Genomic DNA, 24684 nt, shown 5'->3' with positions numbered 1-24684 from the left:
ATCACCTGCCCATCCCTACAGTGAAGCATGGTGGTGGCAGCATCATGTCGGGAGGATATCAGGCGTCGCTCATCACCTGCCCATCCTTACAGTGAAGCATGGTGGTGGCAGCATCATGTCGGGAGGATATCAGGCGTCGCTCATCACCTGCCCATCCTTACAGTGAAGCATGGTGGTGGCAGCATCATGTCTGGAGGATACCAGGCACCGCTCATCATCTGCCCATCCCTACAGTGAAGCATGGTGGTGACAGCATCATGTCTGGAGGATACCAGGCACCGCTCATCACCTGCCCATCCCTACAGTGAAGCATGGTGGTGGCAGCATCATGTCTGGAGGATACCAGGCGCCGCTCATCACCTGCCCATCCCTACAGTGAAGCATGGTGGTGGCAGCATCATGTCTGGAGGATACCAGGCACCGCTCATCATCTGCCCATCCCTACAGTGAAGCATGGTGGTGGCAGCATCATGTCTGGAGGATACCAGGCACCGCTCATCATCTGCCCATCCCTACAGTGAAGCATGGTGGTGACAGCATCATGTCTGGAGGATACCAGGCGCCGCTCATCACCTGCCCATCCCTACAGTGAAGCATGGTGGTGACAGCATCATGTCTGGAGGATACCAGGCGCCGCTCATCACCTGCCCATCCCTACAGTGAAGCATGGTGGTGACAGCATCATGTCTGGAGGATACCAGGCACCGCTTATCACCTGCCCATCCCTACAGTGAAGCATGGTGGTGACAGCATCATGTCTGGAGGATACCAGGCGCCGCTCATCACCTGCCCATCCCTACAGTGAAGCATGGTGGTGGCAGTATCATGTCTGGAGGATACCAGGCGCCGCTCATCACCTGCCCATCCCTACAGTGAAGCATGGTGGTGGCAGCATCATGTCTGGAGGATACCAGGCGCCGCTTATCACCTGCCCATCCCTACAGTGAAGCATGGTGGTGGCAGCATCATGCTGTGGGACCTGGAGACTGATCAGGGTGGAGGGAAAACTGAATAGAGCAAAATACAGAGATATTCTTAATGAGAACCTGATCCAGAGCTCTGGATCTCAGATTGGGCCGAAAGTTCAACTTCCGACAAAACAATGACCCTAAGCACACGGCCAGGACAACACAGGAGCGGCTTAGGGCCAACTTTGGGAATGTCCTTGAGTGGCCCAGCCAGAGCCCTGAACCCAATGGAACATCTCTGGAAACACCTGAAGATGACTGTCCACTGACGGCCCCATACAACCTGATAGAGCGTGAGAGGATCTGCAGAGAAGAATGGAAGAAAATCCCCAAATCCAGGTGAAAACCTCGTGGCCTCATCACCATGAAGACTGGAGGCTGGGATCACCGCCAAAGGGGCTTCAAATCCGTCCTGAGTAAAGGGGCTGAAGACTGATGTCAGTGCAAGAATTTAGTTTTTTTCCTTTTCAATAAATTAGTAAAGATTTCTAACATTCTGTTTTCCCTTTCTTATTATGGGGGATCGAGTGCAGAATGACTGGGAAAAACTGGAACTTTTTCAAATTTTAGCACAAGGATCAACATAACAAAATGTGCAAAAAAGATGAAGACTTTCCAAATGCACTGTAATAATGCGCTTGATAAATAGTTTATGTCCGTGTTTGTAGTTATCATAGCAACTGTGTAATTAAATCCATCATCGCAAAGTGGCAGGCAGAGCAGACAAGCTAACCAAAAGAAAAAAATCCTGTTATGTGATATAAATATTGCCCAAAAATATTCATACTGGACAATCTCCTCAAAGAGGTCGGCAGCAGAGCACAAAGATGGGTGGTTAGATTCAGTGACAACTGCAGCACCATCCCAGGATTGGACCTCAAGTGATTGTCACTTCCCAGTAGATCTTTTAATAAGATTATACATAATTCCCTAAAGCTCCTCTTTTCAGAGATCTGAAGTGAGGTCAAAGTGCTGCAGATCAAATTCCTAATTTCTGTCAAGTTGTTTTAAAAATTAGGCATTTAAAGGGGTGGTCCACATTGTACTATCCCTTTTTATGTTAGAAATGTTTCATAAAATTAAGTTTATCACAGGGTGTCCTACTGATGGAAATGAAGTGTTACGTTGTGCTTAGCGTTGAGTGAAGCATTCAAAGCGAATTTGGTCCGGAGTCTAGAAAAACTTTTATTTGCAACAAATCCAAATTCCCTTGAGCTTTGTGCTAACGAATCAGTTTTTCCTAAAATGGCGGCTGCAGGTGTCACAAAGTGAAAGTAAGAAGCCCAGGAACGCGAGATCGCCCATAATGCTGTGCAGCTGGCCAATCTGCAGATGGCCATCCCCTGTGATGTCAAAAGCTTCATCCCGTGCGGTCTCCGCCATTGTCCTGTGAGCTGAGCATAGGGAGAGACGTGGCAAGCGCTCATGCACGAGGGACAGTGTTGGTAAAAACGATTAATAAAAGTATATTGGAGAGGGAGACTGTGGGGACAGTACAGGGAGACTGCGGGGACAGTACAGGGAGACTGCGGGGACAGTACAGGGAGACTGCGGGGACAGTACAGGGAGACTGCGGGGACAGTACAGGGAGACTGCGGGGACAGTACAGGGAGACTGCGGGGACAGTACAGGGAGACTGCGGGGACAGTACAGGGAGACTGCGGGGACAGTACAGGGAGACTGCGGGGACAGTACAGGGAGACTGCGGGGACAGTACAGGGAGACTGCGGGGACAGTACAGGGAGACTGCAGGGGACAGTATAGGGAGACTGCAGGGACAGTACAGGGAGAGTACAGGGAGACTGCAGGGACAGTACAGGGAGACTGCAGGGACAGTACAGGGAGACTGCAGGGACAGTACAGGGAGACTGCAGGGACAGTACAGGGAGACTGCAGGGAGACTTATTCTGCATCAATTTTATTTATTCCTACAATAGCCGTAAACCAAGATATGTAATTGAATACCAATAAGATGGAATCCTTTATTATTCAGGTGCCAGCGTTCCAACCAATACCATCCAGTCAGCACCCCTTAGCCCTCTTTCACACGGGCGTCATGTTTTTTGCCCGGATAAGATGCGGGAAAATGCAAAATTTTTCCGCGCGAGTGCAAAACATTGTAATGCGTTTTGCACGCGCGTGAGAAAAATCGGCATGTTTGGTACCCAAACCCGAACTTCTTCACAGAAGTTCGGGTTTGGGTTAGGTGTTCTGTAGATTGTATTATTTTCCCTTATAACATGGTTTATAAGGTAAAATAATAGCATTCTTAATACAGAATGCATAGTAAACTAGCGCTGGATGGCTTCTCTTCTGTCTTCTTCTTTGCTGTGCACAGGAATAGGACCTTTGATGACGTCACTGTGCTCATCACATGGTCCAATCACATGGTTCATCACCATGGTGAGGGACCATGTGATTGGATCATGTGATGTGACGTCACCACGGGTCCTTAGCCGGCAGCTCAACATTACAGAAGAAGACAGAGATCCGCAACTACGCGATCAAGTGGACTCGGTGGGTTAATTTTATTTTTATTTTTAACCCCTCCATCACTATTTTACTTTGCATTCTGTATTCAGAATGCTATTATTTTCCCTTATAACAATGTTATAAGGGAAACTAATAATGATCGGGTCTCCAGCCCGATCGTCACCTAGCAACCATGCGTGAAAATCGCACCGCATCCGCACTTGCTTGCGGATGCTTGCGATTTTCATGTGGCCCCATTCACTTCTATGGGGCTGCGTTGCGTGAAAAACGCAGAATATGCAGCAAGCTGCGATTTTCACGCAACGCACAAGTGATGCGTGAAAATCACTGCTCGTGTGCACAGCCCCATAGAAATGAATGGGTCAGGATTCAGTGCAGGGGCAATGCGTTCAACTCACGCATTGCACCCGCGCGGAAATCTCGCCCGTGTGAAAGGGGCCTTAGGGGGGCTAGGTCTTAATGATAACCATTCTCATCTTTTACTTCTTCCAAATCATCTTGGTCTCCATCTCCTAGAAAAGTCAGCAAGATGCAGAGAGAGGAGGAGCTGGATGTTACTGATGACATATTCTTATCAATATTAGATGATGTTGAAAAGGAAGAAAAGCAGATGGGAGAAGAAGGGCTCCACCTGTAGGGCAGGAAAGTGCTGGATATGCTGTGTTTACTGTCAAATAACCTGCAGGAGATTACAGGCCAGAACAGGAATAATATGCATATTGTTCCCCCACCTCACCAGCCAAACCCTGTACCAGCAACAGCCCCAGTTTAAAGGTGCCGCACACCATTACCAAAGAAGAAGGACTTTATAGTGCGGTCTTCATTATTAAATGAAAGGCAGCTGCGGGCTATTGGCCGCTCCGTGTGGCCGTACCCTGTGGTTCTTCAACATTATATTGATTGCATTTTAAAAGTTGGGGCACCTGTTGGAAAAGGATATTATATCCATTGCAGTGGATCCATTGTTGTGCTGCTGATATATGAATAGCACACCCACATAACTCCACATTTCACATAATGAGGAATAAATAGCTGTGATGAGAATAGGAGGGTAATAAAATGAGCGAGGTGTTCACTCAATGCCACGAAAAACACATTTCTGAGGAACCAGCGTTTTCCATGTCTTATGCCATCGGTTCATCAGTCTGGAATGGCTGATAATTTGGAGCAATAGCATTCCCCCCCCCCTCCGGAAAGCCTTTGTGATACATTGTAACAATCTGAGACTTTGTTTTTCTTCCAATTTGGTACAAGTTTGTAATAAATAAAAATTTAAGGAGCTGTCCAGACGAATCCTTTAAGGCAAAATAAAATTTCTTCTTTGGACCTCTTGAGCTTTTAGCCAGGATCAATGTTGTACCGTATATGGGGCAGAGGGGTGTTTATTGGGCGAGGGGGGGGGGGGGGGGTTGAGGGTAGAAGATTTAGGATGACAATTCAGAGTAGCTATCCATGACAAGTAGTGAGAAAGACGTTGTCACGGATGAAGTTAGCAGATAGCTGGAACTTATAAATAAACATCCGACTGGCTTGATCCCAAACTAAGGAGCATATGGGTGAGCCCTATAAAACCCCTAGAGCTCTCCCTGTATGCTATGCCCATGCAAAGATCTTTATGGTAGACGATTGCATGTCCACGTACCTAATACTATCTGACACCTGAAAACCCTATAATAGTGAGGGGACACGACCACCGGCTCCCTGCACTTAATACGGACGGAGTCAGCGTCACCTACAATCAAGCCAGCAAGGAAACACAAATAAAGGAAACAGACTTATCTGAGGAATCAGCAGTAGCAGCCTCCAGCAGTGAACACAATCCAGGAAGAAGTATAAACCGCAAAGTGAGGCAGTATGGGAGGGAATATAAAGGGAGACAATTAGTGTAAATAGGTGACAGCTGGGAGAAGGAAAGGAGATGACAAAGTGAAACCAAAACAAAGAACTTCATGCAAGGAGTAGAGAAGAACGTCTAACAGACCTTCTCACAGAGCTGGCGGTGACAGACGTTCTTGAAGGATTTGTGTATACCTGTAACCAGCAAGTTACATTATGCCATATCACTCAATGCCAGGCAGATGCACAAGCAAATAAAATCTTGTGGTGTATGAAAAGATTTCTGTATAATGATGTTTTTTTACAAATCGGCTTGGCTCACATGAAGTGTTGGTACAATGTTGCAGACTTCTTATTTGTATCGAGCTTTGCTACCTTTTATGTCTTTCTGTATGAGATGCCCAGAGGCGTCTCCTGCCTGGCACTAGGAGGTGATCCATACAGCAGATAGTAGATCAGGATCTGTGTTGAGAATACATCACAGCCGGCGGGAGCTGAAGATGAAAACTGGTGCCAGGTAACTGTATGAAAAAGGATGTAACCCACAGTAACTCCTAGGATCCCAAATATTATTTTAACACTGGATTAACGATTATTTCCGACAACTGTTGTGTCTTGTATGCTTCTTTACACCCTTGTTTAAAGTGCATTTACACGGCATTGTTACTGACAGATTGCTCACAGCAACAGAGTATATCAGGAGATGTGCCATCCATGTGATATTATTGAGGACAGGGCGGTGCGTGACAGGTTCGATATCCTGTTGTGAGGTCACAGACTAAGCGTTATGTAGGACAAGGAGCAGGAACCACTGCAGCACAGAGTATTTAAGGAGAAGAATGGGGTGGCAGAGGTGCAACATCTGTCTTGGGGCCACCTCAGTCACTGGAGCTCAGGTGTGATCTTGTGGGAGGTAACAGACTAGGTTACACAGGGGAGAGAGCCAGGTCCCAGCAGCACAGAGTATTTTAGGAGAGGTTTATGCTTATCTTGAGAGGGGTTGTTAGTTGACCACCCATGTAATGATGATCGTTATGGACAGGGCTACATATGACAAGAACCATATCATGTGAGGACATCATAGACTGAATGTTATATAGGAAAAGAAGCAGAAACCCCAGCAGTACAGAGTATTTCAGGAGAGAAAAGGAGTGACCGAGGTTGTTCCTGACCCCAAATTTAATACCTGTACAACTGTAACTGGACACCCCACCAACCATCTGCCATTTATAATAGTATCCTGGGGCCCCCTCACTGGAGCCCTGGTGTAACCGCACCCTCTACACTCCGTATGATGTCCTTGTGTGATCCTGTGGGGGGTTCACAGGTTGAGTATTACATAGTGGAAGGAACAGGGTCCGCAGCAGCACAGAGGATTTCAGGAGAGGAGTCTGCCGATCTCGTGGAGGTCACAGGCTGAGAGTTACATAGTGGAAGGAATAGAGTCCCCAGCAGCACAGAGGATGTCAGGAGAGGATGTGCTCATCTTGTGGGAGGTCACAGGGTGAGAGTTACATAGTAGAAGGAGCAGGGTCCCCAGAAGCACAGAGTATTTCAGCAGAGATGTTTTGTACTGATCTTTAAATAGTGGATGGAGCCGCGTCCTAGCAGCACAGAGGATTTTATTGTGTATCTTTTCGTTGTTTTTGAATGTATAGAAATGAATCCATGGAACCTGTGTAAGTAAAGTTAATAAAGCCGCCATTCTTATTATTCTGGGTTACAGTTCCCTTTTTTGCACAATACCTGTTCACCAGTTGCCATCTCCCCAACGTGTGTCTCATAAGTGAATACATTTCTTTCATTCTGTGAGAATAAACATAATATACATGAAAGACGGCTCAAGCACCATTTCCTGTTTTCACAACACAGATCCTGAAGTTCTGTCCAGTGGATAAGCCTTCGGAGAGACACAACCCGAAAAAGAATACTAACCTGAAGAATAAAGTGCAGACTCCGCAGCAGAGAGTTGGAGGTCACTCTTCAGCTAGGCCACCCAAGATACCTGGTGGACTCAAATTCACTGATTTTGTTTTTACTCCCCCCCCCCCCCCTCCCTTTTTTTTCACCTCCTAAATTTACTTACATTATGTGGGAAAGTCTGAATCTACTTATGCCAATTTCTGGGTCTTCATCCCCCGGTGTCCCTTGTGGCTAGCATAGGATGCTGGGTTTTATAGTTCCATCTCCCCTGTACAGCCACAAGATGCCTCCAGCTTGTCGGCACCAACTAAAGAGAGACTTAACCACTAGTGACATTTACAAGAATTTAACATTTTCTCAGGTTGTTGCAACGGTTTGTTTCCTTTTACTACTATGGGTGAACACCTATTAAATTTAGTAGATGCCATGTCACCACCAAGATGCCACCATCATGGCACATAAAGACTGCTGAAATGCTTCCCGAGGCACAAGACAAGCCGCACTGGACTTTATCATCTATCAATGTTGTCGGGAAGCCCTCGTGATACATTGTAACAACCTGAGATTTTTCTGTTTATGGAATGGATGACATGTTACTAGTTTTAGTCTTTATTTATTGTGGAATTGCAATTTTGTACAAGTTTGTAACAAATAAAGATTAAGGTAAAGTGAAATTTCTGCCTTGGATCTACTGAGAACAAGCAGTGCCAGGCTGGAGCGTCCAGGACCCACCAACTCCCTTCACAAATACCTGAAACTGTGCCAACACGCTTTTTTCGGTAGTATCTTGCAGCCTCGGCCTGTTCTTTCCTCGTCTCTCTGCCTACAAGTCATCCTAGTAACCTGATGCATCCATAACAATGAATTGAGTAGTTTGATAAATCATCACTGAGCTTTCAAAAAAAAAAGTATGATATCTCAGAGACCTATCAAAAGTTTTGATTGATGAGGGTCCAATCACTGAGACCCCCGCTGATTCCTGGAATGAGGAGAGAGAAACTGTCATATATTGCGCTCTCCTCGCCAGAGGATATGGGCTCTGTAGAAGTCTAGGGGCCCCTCTTGTTTCCATCCTCTGCAGCAAGCAGAGAGTGTGATATACAGTACAAGAGCTTCTCTCTCCTCCTAGGGATCAGGGTGGGGGTCTCAGCACTCAGACCCCCACTAATCAAAACCTTTGATATGCTTCTATAACATATCATACCTGCTGGGCCAGTCCGAGCCCAAGAATGAGTGTGACTGCAGCCAGGAACAATGATGTGTATGGGATAGAGTGGTGTTTAATGAGCAGGGTAAGGGTCCTCAGGACCCACCTCCTGGTCATGATTTGAGAATATCCCCCATAACGAATATATGTGGCAAGTCCTGATGCACTGACACTAATTATATCACTGGCTCAATACTAAGGAAATCCTTAAAACAAGACCGGCAGTTAGCCCCTGAGGACTGGAGTTGAGGAACCCTGCTCTAGATAGATCATCAATATCAGATCGCTGGGGCCGACTCGCAGCACCCCCACAGATCAACTATCCCATTGAAGTGAATGGGGACGCCATAGTTGTAATTACACCTGCTAGGTGAGCAGATAAACGGAGAAGAGAAGGCAGTGCTCGTAGGAGTGCTGCCTTCTCTTCAAACAGCTGATTGACAGGAGTCGGCCCCCCGCCGATCTGATATTGACGACCTATCCTGAGGATAGGTCATCAATATAATAAAACCGGACAACCCCTTTAAGATAAATTAACAATATCCTAGAGATTCTGTCACCGAGATCAACTCTATTAACCACTTCCTGACCAGTGCCGTATTAGTACAGTGCTGACCGGCACTTTAAAGATGGCACCGCTCCTGAGCGGGCGCTATAGCCAAAGGGTGCCTGCTATTTCATACGGCAGACACTAGTACATTTCTCAGACTCCACTGCTAATGCATTGGATTCTATAAGAATAGCAATCTAATGATTGCTTGTTATAGCACCCAATGGGAACTATAAAAAAAAGTGTAAAAAATATATATTTTTTTAAATAACAGAAATGTAAAAAAATAATAATTCAAATCACCCCCCCTTCCCCAAAATAAAAATAGAGAAACAAAAATAAAATACACATCATGGGTATCACCATGTGCGAAAATACCCATACAATAAAAATATTTTCCCCATACGGAAAATGGCGAAATGGAAAAAACGTCAAAATAGCCGATTCACCGTTTTTGGTCCCTTCATTTCCCACAAAAAAAATTAATAAGTGATCAAAAAGTAGCTGTACACACCCTACAATGGTATCAATGACAAGTACAGATCGCCCCACAAAAAAATAATGCTCACACAGCTCCGTACACGTAACTACAAAAAAGTTATAGTGGTCCAGAATATGGTGATTTTAAAAATAAACCATTTTTTTTTTTTTTTCAAAATTGTTTATTTGATCAGTATCAAAACACAAGAAAAACTATACATATAAGGTATTTCTGGATTCGTACTGACCTGTCGAATGAAAGTAACTGGTCAGTTTTATTGAATATCGTCAGTAAAAAAAAACTATTGTGGCAGAATTTTTTATTTTCCAATTCCACCCCATTTGGAATTTTTAGCTGCTTCCCAATACATCATATGCAACATTACATGGTGGCGTTAGAAAGTACAACTTGTCCTGCAAAAAACAAGCCCTCATGCAGCTATGTGAAAATAAAAATATACCGTAGCTCTGGAAAGGCAGAGAGTGCAAAACGAAAAATGCAAAAAAGAAAAAATCCTCTTAGGTTAAACCAGTATAGGGTTGACCTAGCTGAGGAAAATGATACCTGTATTGTCTCTCGGTCCCAGCGTTGTGGAGAAATTTAGAATTGTATTATTATGCAAATGAGCCATTGGAGCACCAAGAGCCAGGCTTTAGCTGTTTGAGTACTGCTCCTGTGACGCCCCTGGTGCTCCAAACACATCCCCCTCCCCTTAGATTGACAGCGCTAGACTTCACATCTAGCTAACGCGCTGTTGACGTCCAGGAGACATTGGCTTATCTGCGGTCACCTCCACTTCTGGGTGCAATGACGTCAACGGCGCGTGCACACTAATCATGTTCGCTGTTTGGCAAGCAGCAGAAGACGGAGTGCGCACGTGCCATGTTTGCGCACAAGTGCGCAGACGCAAGAACTCAGTGCTAGATGTGAAGTCTAGCAATGTCGATCTAAGTGGAGGGGGACGTGTTTCCAATGGCTCATTGCATAATACAAGTCTCTACAGGTATCGTTTCGTTTTCCTCAGCTAGGTCAACCCTACCAGGCTGTATAACTGGTTTAATAGGGTTGATCCTGGTGACAGAGCCTCATTAAAGGTTTTGTTAACACCTGGGGACCTCCCAGCATGATGGGACCCGCAGTGGGAATCATATATACCTGATCCCTGACACTTTCTCAGGAGCCACAGGTCTCGGGACTCCCCATCTCAGCATCTGGCTTGACATGGGTCATGTGGCCACTGCAGCCAATAAATGGCCACAGCAGTGACAGGTCAACGATGTGTCATGTCGCTGGGTCATGTGATGCATGTGTGACATGTCACAGCTATGGCCATCTGATCCACAATAAACTGGATGTTGACACAGGGAGACCTGAGACCTGCAGCACCAGAGAGCAACGGAGCCAGAACCCTGCGGGGATTAGGGAAGTATGCTGGGGGGGTCTGCAGAAAAAGGTCTCCAGGGACGGACTTCCCCTTTAAATTTCACCTGAACACTCCATGATCTATTCTGATTAATGCAATATTTAAATGAAAGGGTTGACTCTCCTAGGACTCCACTTTTCTTTTTTTCTTTTTTTAATGAAAAGGCTAAGAAAAATGTTGAAATTGTGAGCTGCTTTCAATTTGTATGTTAAGCAGTTGCTGCTGTTCACACAATAAGCCCGGCACTTTGGTGATGAGTTTGGATTACGTGCCCCCTTAGATTGTCAGGGAAAGAAGATGGATTAAACTTGCTAAATATCAAAGAAAGGTAATAAAAGGATCTGGGCTCCGTTGGCCTCGCTAAGACGGCTGCTGGGATGAGGCACAGAAAGGAGCAAATGAGCAAGGCTCTTATCTCCACGACTGACAGACTGATATACACTGGATTTCGGGGTAATATCGCCAGTACCTCACTAACCTCGGTTCCTACTCGCCTGCAAGGGGGAAAGAAAATGCATTTAATGCAGAAAAAAAAATTCTGTATCAAAGCTATTGTTCTGGGGTTTGATATCTACCATGTGTGACTATTACTGCACAGTCAAGGGAATGTCTGATGAGTACAACCTTGGTCCATATGCCCAGTTCGTGTACATGTAATAGAGGCAAGACATTGACTCCTATCACCGATCTAGAGAGGCGTGTTGTAAAAGCCGCCCCCCACTCACCCATGCTTTATACCCTCTCCAACTCCTAGGTATTTGAACTATCTACCCCCATCCCCACCTCAGGGATATTTCAGCTGCATCCCCCTCCTCCCTCTCTTACATGTACTGTGTTCCTCTAGGCAGGCCCTTTTCTCTTTTTTTCTTCTTCTTGCTGACTAGATTGATTTGGTTGATAGGCGTAGGTTTTTCTTTTTTAACCATGAGCGTTGATCAGTGATGCATGCCTTAAGTGGAATATAATATAAGATTTCATTGGAGGTCTAAGAATACTCCCGAGGTATACCTCCCACATAGCTGACAAGATGTGGTGTGATCAAAGCCTTGCCAGATCATCTACCCCTGCACGCCATCCATTCCATATTTTTTTAAACAGGTGACAGATTCCCTTTAAATTAAAATAGCCACACCCATTTTCATCTATTTTTATGCAAATGTTTGGGGATCCCTAAAGGGGTATATCCAAAATCGTTTCAGTCTTCTGATGTATATTTAGCAAGAAGAGCTCTACATCATAACAAACTGTCCAAGACCATTTTATTGTCCAGGGCTTTGCAATGTTGCTGGTGATTTGGGTAGCATGGCGTTATTTAGTCTTGTACGGTATTAGGAGAAGCATTTATATAGCCATACAAATCGGCGGCTTCCAAATTTGGATCAACACCTGAAAAACAGTGATGCTGGATATTCCCCTTCATCTTGGATTGTGTACCTAGTATAGAAGAGTATAGAAAACCACTGTCCGCCCTGATTGCTGCTTCCAGGCTCGGCATGGTTACTGGAAGGTGGCACTCATCTGTGCTGGTAAATAAGGAATGACCAGTTACCTGCTGACCAGACTCCGTGCTGAAATCCATCTCTACGTGGGAAAACAAATTGTAAATGTAGGGGTAAAAATAAAATGGAAGGGTATAAGAAGAACCACTTGGTTTCTTGTTTTGTTTTTGCTACCATTGGCTTTATAATTTGGAAATGTATTATGAAATTAAAAACTCAAGTTAAAGAGGAAAAAATAAACAGATAAAACGTAACAATGCAAACAAACTAAAATCAAATAATTCAACATGAAGTAAAAAAAAGTGTTGTGCTGAAGCTAAATAGATAAAAATAAGAAAAATACAGAAAAATAAAAATGAAGAAACAAATGAGTGGAACCGGACAGATCCGAGGTAGTGGTTAATCGTTTTGTCTGCAATAACAAAAGACAGTGGAAAAATAGTTCTCTTACTGGGACATTCGGTTTCCGTTCTGATCTATTCTTCTCCCGCTCTGTTATTTATCTCTAGATTGGGACCGAGCCTCTGACGTCTATCATAATGGGTTCCATAAAACTCTTCAGTTCAGGTCACACATAAATGGTGGCTGCACTCATGTTGTATTTTTAGATTTTTGGAAGCTCAGTCCTCTCTACAGGTTTATCACCATTCAAGATTTGAGACTTTTTTTTTTATTTTTATTAAATACTAATGCTAAAAAAAGTTTTCATACACCATACGCTGGCCATTGTACTATACATGCCAGCCAAACACCTAACATCAAGGTTACCCTCTCACAAGAGCACCAAAATCGGGGTGTGCCCAAAGGGAAGTAAGGGTGACCTCTCCTTTCATGGCAAGGCCCTGTGAGGAAAGTTGCCATGGTTGACTTTGAGAGCCAGAGCCACTACCACTCCCATCCTCCACTCCGGCTCTTCACGGGTCGCTGCAATATTGTAATTGCCTAAATACATCATCATTACATTCTCACTCAGCTTCATTACAACAACTCCTTCTTGGTGCGGGATTTATTTATTTTTGTCAATGAGTCTATGTATAAATTATTCAATTCACATTTAATAGAGGTCAAGGGTTAAGTCGACGTGACCCACTATTTGAGAACTCAGTGGTGTCTACATATTTCTACTGCTGGACTGAGTGGACCTTGTTGTATTTCTTAAAACATAACGTTTATTTTTGATTCATTAAGATAATGAGACACTTTGTATAAAACCATGCTGGTGGTGCGCTGCTTACATGGAAGGAGGCCAGGTATCTGTTGCAGCTATAAACCCGTATGTATAGTGCTGCTCTATGTTGGAGGTGGGCGCTTCGTATTTACTTATCGTAGTGGGGGTGCTCAGCCTTGGTTCTATCCCTGTATGCACTAAATCTGGACGCTGACCGGCTGTAGTCGGAGCACCCGCCCCGAAAAGGGCGACCCCCAGCCGCTGGAACCTCGGGTCTAAAACTGTCACCATACGGTTTCACCATAAAGGGTTATGGTTCTTCAGGGACAAAAGTATAACGTTGGAGCGCTAAGTGCAGTGGCAGCGCTCCCGCACGTGTAGTAAGGCAGTGGCAACATATAGGTCTGTATGTCTCCTTTTTAAAGCGCTTTCAACCCTGCCCATTCAATTAGTTAGCCAATGGGCATCATGGGAGCGCTCCAGAGTACCCTCCCTCTAGCTTGTCAAGGCAATCCGAAGCGAAAGCGCGCGATCCTAGAGCCGCTGTGAACAGCTGCGCCTAGTCCACAGCGCTTCGCTCGTAGCCAGAAGTGACGTCAGTGGTGGGCGTGTTAGTTAGCTGTAAATCAAACCAGACAGTAATATCCCTAGTCATAGACCCGCAGGGGAGCTAGTACCTATAGGCGGCACTAGAGACAGGAGGGCTAATTTGCATACTCCTTTCCCATGGAGCATTGCATGTGCACCAGCCAAATCCCCTCGATGAGAACTGGTACTTCCCCCAGAGCTGCCATCTAGTATCACAGAAAAAAAAAATAACTACAAAATTAAGGAAATTTATTAAGCAGGGATATTTAAATGATGCAATTTAGGAGCGGACATTACCAAAAAACAAAGAAATAATTCTTATTGGACAATGCTCCGTCCAGATGTCCAATATGTCTAAATCAGAATTTTTATATTGTGTTCAGGTCTCAGCTACCAGTTCATGTAAAAAAAAAAAAAGTGCTAAACTAAAAATATTTTCATGTAAAAATGTACTTGCAATAAATAAGACAATCTCAGTTTTCTATCATAATTTTAATTAGTTTGCATTACATAGTTTGCAGTTTGTTAATGAAGTGCTGTGTGTTAGGTAAGCCTAGGTGATTATGATGTCACAAGGAAATTACCTTATTTCATACTTTGTCTAAAGCATTCAGAAAAAGCGACAGATTACGGTACTTGGTTTTCCTACTTTGCCTGTAAAATATAGACGCTATGCAGTAAACTCCTGAGCTCCCCCTAGTGGTGTCTGCAGGTAGTCAGAATTGCATCATACTGAGGTATAGAGGTCTGTGTCAGAAAAACAGAGCTCCGACCATGAAGATATGTTATGAAACTATCAAACTCTGCACAGAGTATTGTCTATTTGAAGAAATTAATTAATGTTAAAGTGTGAACATGAACTGTACATTTTCCATTCTCGAATAAACACCAAGCAGATAACGTAACATTTTTGCAGGGCATGACTTTTGCGCGGATGGTTATCAATGTGGAGAAAACTCAGAATGCAGAAACTGGATCACAAAGGCCACATGTGAATGTCGGAACGGGTTTGTCCCCTTTCAAGGAGACCCGACCTATTGTGAAGGTAGGAACCCAAAAGTATCTGCTATGATAAATGTCTATATTTACTTGTGACAGAGGCTCATCCTGCAGTCAGGTCTTGTCTTGTGCTGAGTGATTACGTATCTATAAATCTGAAGAAAATGATAGAGCAGGGAGAATCCAAAAAGAAATTGGATGTTAACCCAGGGAGAAATGTTGATACTCTAGTTGCACTTGTCGAAGTGAAATTGAAAATCTCTTCTTGGGAGGTCTGCTTACCTTCAGTAGTCTAATATTTCGGTTTATGCGTTACCTGTGTAATTACCGGGCAAGTCACAGCAGACACACAGATGATATTGTAACCGAGTCCTGGAGGCAAAAACTGTAATTGTACTTTTCTTCTAACTTGTAGCACTGGACGTGTTTTGCAAATGAATGTGTTGTTTGCAACTTGTGATGTTACCTTTTCTAATGCAGTGTTAATAAAATTAAAAAACAAAAAAACAAAACAAGTAACTTCTCTCCTTGTCCTGATGATCAGATCCATCACTCCCCTGCAGGCATAGATCGTGCTGCGGCCCTGTGTGGCAGATTCCTTAGGCCTCTTTCACATCAGCGTGACGGATTAGGTCCAGATGCTTTCAGTGAAACTCGCACCATTTTGCAAGCAAGTTCAGTCAGTTTTGTCTGCGATTGCGTTCAGTTTTTTCCGCGCGGGTGAAATGCGTTTTGATGCGTTTTTCAGTTGCTAAAAAAGGTTTACAAACAACATCTCTTAACAACCATCAGTGAAAACGCATTGCATCCTCACCTGCTTCCAGATGCCATGCATTTTTCACTGAAGCCCCATTCACTTTTATGGGGCTATAGCTGCGTGAAAAACGCAGAATATAGAACATACTGCGTTTTTCACGCAACGCAGAACTGATGTGTGAAAAAAAAAACGCTCATTCTTCCATTCCTTCCCTCATTGTGCCCTTCCATTCCTTCCATACAATCCTCCATTCCTTCCTTGTTACCCTCCATTCCTTTCATCCCACCCTCCGTTTCTTCCTTTCCACCCTCCATTCCTTTCATCCCACCCTCCGTTTCTTCCTTCCCACCCTCCGTTACTTCCTTCCCACCCTCTGTTCCTTTCATCCCACCCTCGGTTTTTTTCATCCCACCCTCCGTTCCTTTCTTTCCACCCTCCGTTCCTTTCATCCCACCCTCCGTTCCTTTCTTTCCACCCTCCGTTCCTTTCTTTCCACCCTCCGTTCCTTTCTTTCCCCCCTCCGTTCCTTCCTTTCCACCCTCCATTCCTTTCTTCCCACCCTCCGTTCCTTCCTTTCCACCCTCCGTTCCTTCCATCCCACCCTCCGTTCCTTCCATCCCACCCTCCGTTCCTTCCATCCCACCCTCCGTTCCTTCCATCCCACCCTCCGTTCCTTCCATCCCACCCTCCGTTCCTTCCTTGCCACCCTCCGTTCCTTCCTTGCCACCCTCCGTTCCTTCCATGCCACCCTCCGTTCCTTCCATCCCACCCTCCGTTCATTCCATCCCACCCTCCGTTCCTTTCATCCCACCCTCCGTTCCTTTCATCCCACCCTCCGTTCCTTTCATCCCACCCTCCGTTCCTTCCATGCCACCCTCCGTTCCTTCCATCCCACCCTCCGTTCATTCCATCCCACCCTCCGTTCCTTTCATCCCACCCTCCGTTCCTTTCATCCCACCCTCCGTTCCTTTCATCCCACCCTCCGTTCCTTCCTTGCCACCCTCCGTTCCTTCCTTGCCACCCTCCGTTCCTTCCTTGCCACCCTCCGTTCCTTCCTTGCCACCCTCCGTTCCTTCCATGCCACCCTCCGTTCCTTCCATCCCACCCTCCGTTCCTTCCATCCCACCCTCCGTTCATTCCATCCCACCCTCCGTTCCTTTCATCCCACCCTCCGTTCCTTTCATCCCACCCTCCGTTCCTTCCTTGCCACCCTCCTTTCCTTCCTTGCCACCCTCCGTTCCTTCCATCCCACCCTCCGTTCCTTTCATCCCACCCTCCGTTCCTTTCATCCCACCCTCCGTTCCTTTCATCCAATCCTCCGTTCCTTCCTTGCCACCCTCCGTTCCTTCCATCCCACCCTCCGTTCCTTCCATCCCACCCTCTGTTCCTTTCATCCAATCCTCCATTCCTTCCTTGCCACCCTCCATTCCTTCCATTGCTTCCTTACCATTTTCCGCTTGCATTAATCCTTCCTGCCCACCATTGCTCTTTACTCCTTTCTTCTGCTTGTCTTGTTGGTTTTCTTGCCTCTCACTGTATTGTGTTGTGATGCACGGTATATGCTGTTACTTCTGACTCTATAGACTTTGGTTCAGGCATTCGGATCTCTTGCTGGAAAGTTTATACCTTCTATACACTGCGTGCAGAATTATTAGGCAAATGAGTATTTTGACCACATCATCCTCTTTATGCATGTTGTCTTACTCCAAGCTGTATAGGCTCGAAAGCCTACTACCAATTAAGCATATTAGGTGATGTGCATCTCTGTAATGAGAAGGGGTGTGGTCTAATGACATCAACACCCTATATCAGGTGTGCATAATTATTAGGCAACTTCCTTTCCTTTGGCAAAATGGGTCAAAAGAAGGACTTGACAGGCTCAGAAAAGTCAAAAATAGTGAGATATCTTGCAGAGGGATGCAGCACTCTTAAAATTGAAAAGCTTCTGAAGCGTGATCATCGAACAATCAAGAGTTTCATTCAAAATAGTCAACAGGGTCGCAAGAAGCGTGTGGAAAAACCAAGGCGCAAAATAACTGCCCATGAACTGAGAAAAGTCAAGCGTGCAGCTGCCAAGATGCCACTTGCCACCAGTTTGGCCATATTTCAGAGCTGCAACATCACTGGAGTGCCCAAAAGCACAAGGTGTGCAATACTCAGAGACATGGCCAAGGTAAGAAAGGCTGAAAGACGACCACCACTGAACAAGACACACAAGCTGAAACGTCAAGACTGGGCCAAGAAATATCTCAAGACTGATTTTTCTAAGGTTTTATGGACTGATGAAATGAGAGTGAGTCTTGATGGGCCAGATGGATGGGCCCGTGGCTGGATTGGAAAAGGGCAGAGAGCTCCAGTCCGACTCAGACGCCAGCAAGGTGGAGGTGGAGTACTGGTTTGGGCTGGTATCATCAAAGATGAGCTTGTGGGGCTTTTTCGGGTCAAGCTCAACTCCCAGTCCTACTGCCAGTTTCTGGAAGACACCTTCTTCAAGCAGTGGTACAGGAAGAAGTCTGCATCCTTCAAGAAAAACATGATTTTCATGCAGGACAATGCTCCATCACACGCGTCCAAGTACTCCACAGCGTGGCTGGCAAGAAAGGGTATAAAAGAATAAAATCTAATGACATGGCCTCCTTGTTCACCTGATCTGAACCCCTGATCTGAACCCCATTGAGAACCTGTGGTCCATCATCAAATGTGAGATTTACAAGGAGGGAAAACAGTACACCTCTCTGAACAGTGTCTGGGAGGCTGTGGTTGCTGCTGCACGCAATGTTTTTTTTTTTTTGAACATAATTTTTATTAAGTTTTTCAAATATTTAGACAATTGTACAGCATCAGTACATCCTTATCGTCTTCATAGAAAAAAAAGACAATATGCTCATTATTCACAAACAGTACAATATAATACATTCCCTTCCTTGACCCTCCCCCCTCCCTACTGAAACAGCCCCCTCCCCCCTCCCTCCCTCCCTCTCTCTCTGTGTCCCTGAGGTGCTTAACATTGTTATTAGTCAATCTGAAGTCTCCCCAAAGTTTGGCTTAGTTTTTTCTTCAAGTACCATTCGGATAGAGTGAATGGGGTCATTAAAGTATGCATATCCCTGTCTGAGTATACCACTTTTATAAAAGCCTCCCACCTCCTGAAAAAGGAGTTTATAAATCGCTCTCCCATTTGTTCCGCTTCAATCCTTTCCATATCCAGACAAAGTTTAGCGTGGTTGAGGACTTCCATCATTGATGGTAATTGAGGCTTGAGCCAATGTTTAAGGATACAGCGTTTGGCTGCTAATAGCAGGATATGAATAATTGGTTGCACATTGGTCCCATTCGCCTGAGCATGGAAAAGTATCAAATCAGGAGACAAAGGAATTGAGATTTTCAAATATCTTTTAATTTGAGACCTAACTAATTTCCAAAATTTCTGGGAGGCTGGACAGGACCACATTCCATGACTCAGATCTGACCTTTCCAAGTGACATTTGGGGCATTTAGTTAACCTATCTGAGGATAGGAGGGGAGAAGAGAATTGGAATCCATATATGGCTTTATGGATAAATCTGAAATGAGATTCTCTCCAGACTTGGTTGATAATTACTTTATTGACTATATTCCATCCTTGTAGTACTAACGTGTCTGCATCTAGTGAGGGGAATATTTTTTTCCAGTGAGAGAAGACCTTATCTGCCAGACCCTTTTGTTTGCTATCTCGCAGCTCGTGGTAAAGCTCTGAGAGTGATCTTTTTCTGGAGCCATTCCCCACCAAACGATCAAAAGGATTGACAGAGAACTCCCCAGCCATGTTTTTCACTCTAGATCTAAGGAAACTAACCATCTGAGCGTGTGCCAAAAAATGCTGTGATTTGACCTGCGGGAATCTTTTTTGTAGCTCGCCGAAAGACACATAGGTGTTAGTTTGCCTGTCCCAGAAATCCTGAACTCTCCCAAAACCTCCCTGTTTCCATGGTTCAAAGTGTTTTGCCTCAGTGCCTGCTGGGAATTCTGGGTGATCCCAGACCGGCATGAACTTTGAAATCCTGAATGGAAGCTTGTAAATCTTCCTTACCCCTTTCCAGGCTGCAATGGTGTCAGTTAACAAAGTGCTTTGTTTGGCCACAAGAGGCAGAGCCGAGAACCTCGTGTGTAGAAGTGCTCCCAGGGCCCATGGTCTAGCTAATTGGGTCTCCAGTTGTGTGTTAGTGTAAAAGTTGGTTCCGAAAATCCAATCGACGCCATGTCTTAATAGACCGGCCAAGTTATACGACCTTAGGTCAGGTAATGCCATTCCCCCTGATCCCTTAGGCAGTTGAAGTTTCGGGAAAGCTATGCGAGGCTTGCGTCCCCTCCAGATAAAAGCTCTGAATGCTGACTCCAAGTCCAATATATCCTTATGTTTGACCAGAATGGGAATCGTTTGCATCGGATATAATAGTTTTGGAGTGCACATCATTTTTATTAGTTGTACTCTTCCCCCAAGGGACAGTGGGAACTGCATCCACCTCTGCAAATCTCCCTTGATCTTTTGGATAATAGGTGGATAATTTAACGAATAAAGTGTCCCCGGGTTTCTTCCTATCTGGATGCCTAAATATCTAATTGACTTCGTAGCTACCTGGAGGGGGACTCCTAACGGTTTTCCGCTAGTGCTTGGGATGTTTGAACCAATAAACAATATCTCAGATTTGGTTGTATTGACTCGATATCCTGACCTAATACCAAAATCAGAGAACAGTTGAAACAAGCGAGGTAGATCTCTGAAAGGGTTCTCTAAAAATACTAATAAATCATCAGCAAATAGCACGTGTTTTAGTTCCCTATTCCCCACCTTAATTCCCTCGATCTTGCTATCCCCAGCTAGTCTCCTAGAGAGGGGCTCTAAGGCCAGGTTGAATAGGAGGGGGGATAGAGGGCAACCCTGCCTGGTACCCTTGCCCAACCTAAAGGGCTGTGACAAAAACCCTGGGGTATGAATCCTAGCCCACGGGTCTGAGTATAATGCCCTTATATATTGGCGGAAGGCCCCGTCAAGTCCCATCACCTCCAGTACCTGTTCCATCCATCCCCAGTGAACATTATCAAAAGCTTTTTCAGCGTCCACTGTTACTAATGCTGGGGATGGATGGAGATCAGGTCGAAGTTTGACCTCATCCAAAATCGTAAGTACCTTGCGGACATTAGTTACTGCTGCTCTGCCCTGTACAAAACCCACCTGGGCTGGGGAGATTAATCTTGGTAGTATCTTTGCTAATCTGTCTGCTAAAATTTTGGAGATTATCTTCAAATCTACATTTATTAGAGAAATTGGGCGATATGATGATGGGTACGCTGGGTCCTTCCCTGGCTTTGGTATTATTTTAATGTGGGCCGTATTGGTTTGATTCGGGATTGCCTCCCCCTGCATATAGCTCCTAAATACTTGCTCTAGTAGAGGTGAGATCTCTGGGGATAAGAGACGATAAAACTCGCCAGAAAACCCGTCTGGGCCTGGGGCTTTTCCTAAAGATAAGTTTTTTATAGTAAATTCGATTTCCTCCTTGGAGATGGGGGCGTTGAGGGCGTTTTTCTCCTCTTCACTAAGTTTCGGCAAAGATACTTTCTCCAACCACTGTTTATTATCTAAGGGAGGGGTGTTTGGGGCCTTATAGAGATCCTCATAAAATGTTCTCAGGACTGCATTTATGTCTTTGGGGTGCGTCTGTAAGTGACCCAGACTATTTCTGAGAGGAGGTATGATAGTAGTAGGTCGTTGACCTTTCGCTAGCCCCGCCAATAATTTCCCAGACTTATTACCGTGCCTGTACAGACGGGCTTCCCATTTTGATTGTGAGATCGCCTCCCATCTATGTAACCACTGCTCATACTCCTTTTTAGCTGATTGCCAGATGTTTTTTAAACTAGGAAGCGGTTTACCCAAAAAGTTAGTGTAAGCCAACCTCAATTTGTTACTAAACTCTATTATTTTGGCTCTGATATTCTTCTTTTTGCTCCCCACAAATGCCATAATCCTACCCCGTAGAACCACTTTACCTGCATCCCAGAGGCTTTGGGGACCTACTGTGTCCCTATTGTCCTGGAAATATTCCAACCACCACCCTCTTAATCTATTTTTGAAATCCTCGTCTGAAAACATATTAGAGGGAAATCTCCAGATAAAGTCAGAGCCCCTAAGGATACGGTCCCTAAGCAGGATTGAGACTGGTGAATGATCAGATATAATTAGTTCCTCTATCCGGGGATCAGATATAAGGGATAAACCGCTGTTACTCACAAGTAAGTAATCTAGGCGGGACCAAGAGCTATGTGCGTTGGAGAAATGTGTAAAATCCCTGCCCTCAGGGTTAAAGGCCCTCCATGTGTCAATCAGCTGAGCATCCTGGAGTAACGATGACATTCTAGAGTCTCGTGTGTCTAAGCTCAGGTTTCTAGGTTGGTTTCTCCGTCTATCCTCCTCCGGGTTCACCACCGCATTTAGGTCACCCCCCAAGATCTTCAATTCTATGGGATCCCCCGTAACCCGAGCTCCCAAGGAGTTGAAGAACCCCACATCACGTTCATTTGGGCCATAGACATTATACAGGCTTATATCCCCTAAGTGTGAAGTGAGATGTAAATGAGCAATCCTGCCCTGTGAGTCATGAGACTGTTGCACTACACTGTATGGAAGCCCTCTTTTTAAAAGCGTGAGCACCCCAGCTTTGTTTCCCACAGCCGGAGATCCAAATACCTCACCTACCCATAATCTCTTCATCCTAACAAAGTCTCCCTGATCTAAGTGGGTCTCTTGAAGTAGTGCTATGTCTGCTTTCAGACGCTTTAGGTGTTTCAGAACCATAATACGTTTATGCGGAGATCGGAGACCTTTTACATTCCACGTTATTATTTTTAGATTGTTAGCCATGAGGGTAAACCCAGAAAAGATCTATGAAAAGCAATGTTGAGAGAGATAACCCGTGCCCCCTATCCCAATCCCCCCTCCCCCCCCTTGTAACCTGCCCAACCCAACATAACTTAAAACTTGAACGTCTAGTTAAAGACATAAACCAAGGGCTCCTGCCCCTACACATAGTGTTAAAGGCTTCACTTCTTCCCAACACTCTGATCAAGCATGCATATCTCATCAGCATACTATAATAACTCATATCTCTCCTCCTCTTTCGCTCAGCGACTTCTCATATAGCTTGGTACACAGCCATATTGAAGTAGGCAACTGCATTCATACAACTAACATTGGCAGAAATAATGACAAAAAAATGGCGGAGCGGCAAACCTCGCCTTCTGCGGCCATATAAGGAGGTCTGGCCGAGCGTCCCGTGCATGATGTCCATCAAACATGAGAACAATAAAACAAAGGTAGAATAAGATAAAGATAAAATAACTGCTCCAAACTTCAGTAGGAACATATCAAGTATTATTACTACTCATCTTCACCCCACGATAGCGAATGTCCCTCATCCGGCCTCTTTCTGGGTAACGGCTGGGGTGCGCCCCTTCCAAGCAGGTGGACCTGTGGCTCCTCTTGGCTCTCTTAATGACTCCATCTCAGGTGATGCCGGCGCGTTGACTGTACTGCTGCGGTACGTAATCGCTGGTAATGGGGTTCGCTCCATCACGTTGATCTTTAGACGCCGACTTGCTTCTGTAGGTGAGTCGAAGGTTTCCCCAGACCCGTCCGGTTGCTGCACCTTTAGGATTGCCGGGTATAATAGAGAAAAGCGGATCTGGGCTTTGAATAGTGCAGAGCAAATAGGGGCAAAAGCTCTTCTGCGCCTGGCGACATCAGCAGAATAGTCCCCAAAGATAAGTACGCGTTGCCCTCGTAACAGCACCCCTCCGCCTTGCTGCTTGTATGCCCGGAGTAAAGCAGTCTTATCAGCATAGTCCAGATACTTAACTATAACTTGGCGGGGTCTGCTTCCTCGCGTTTGATTCAGGCGTGATCCCCGGGGCCTAGTAGTATCATCAGGTTGCATGTTTTGGCCCACCCGATGGGCCCTTTCCACCTTACATTTGGCCCCTAGCCCCAACACCCCCGGCAGTTCGGACTCACATATGGCGATGAGCTCCCGTGCTGGAATGTTCTCGGACAGGCCTATCAGGCGGAGATTGCTCCTTCTGGAGCGATTTTCCAGGTCGTCTACTTTACTCCATAACTTTGTATTTTCCGACACCACCTGGGTTAGATGATTTTTTAGCATTTCATTGTCAGCCTCAATATCCGACATCCTGGTCTCTAGTTCCTCCAGGCGGGCCCCATGTTGCGTAACCTCTGTTTGTATCGTCGCAAGAGATTGTGCCACCGTAGAAGAGAGAGCTTCTTGTAAGTCCGGTGATATCCGAGCCGCCACTTCCAGCGCTAGTTGTTTGTAATCCACTGAGGGAAAATCTTCCTCCTCGGCGGGAACCGGGGGCCGCTGGGGTGAGTCGTTCGGCAGGGAATGAACTGCAGGCTCATTCTGGCGGGTTGCCATTTTAGGTTCAGTTGGCGCCTTTTCTGGTTTGGCCAGATTTTTCTTTGATTTGCTCCCCATGAAGATTAGGTACCGGTCCATAAACCGCCCGGTGAGCTGTGAAGTAGATTGTCCCAACTGCCAGCGGATATCAGGCAGCTGGTGTGACTGGGAGAATGTAGTCGCTGAGCTGCAGAGACGGAGCTCCTCTCACATGCGACCAGTCATGTCGGCGCCGGAACCGGAAGCCTGCTGCACGCAATGTTGATGGTGAACAGATCAAAACACTGACAGAATCCATGGATGGCAGGCTTTTGAGTGTCCTTGCAAAGAAAGGTGGCT

The 24684-nt window shown here is 45.4% G+C and overlaps 1 protein-coding gene across 2 annotated transcripts in view; it reads left to right on the top strand.

The window, feature by feature from the left end:
• NELL1 (neural EGFL like 1) overlaps nt 1-24684 on the top strand; it is a 596336-nt gene that overhangs the window by 224619 nt on the left and 347033 nt on the right. For both annotated transcript variants that reach the window (XM_040409754.1, XM_040409753.1), the window contains exon 12: nt 15053-15181. In XM_040409754.1, the coding sequence (XP_040265688.1) occupies nt 15053-15181 (129 nt within the window). The remainder of the gene's footprint in view (nt 1-15052; nt 15182-24684) is intronic.

Source organism: Bufo bufo, chromosome 10, assembly GCF_905171765.1.
Source record: "Bufo bufo chromosome 10, aBufBuf1.1, whole genome shotgun sequence".
Lineage (NCBI taxonomy): Eukaryota > Metazoa > Chordata > Amphibia > Anura > Bufonidae > Bufo > Bufo bufo.
This window is presented reverse-complemented; position numbering and strand designations above follow the sequence as displayed.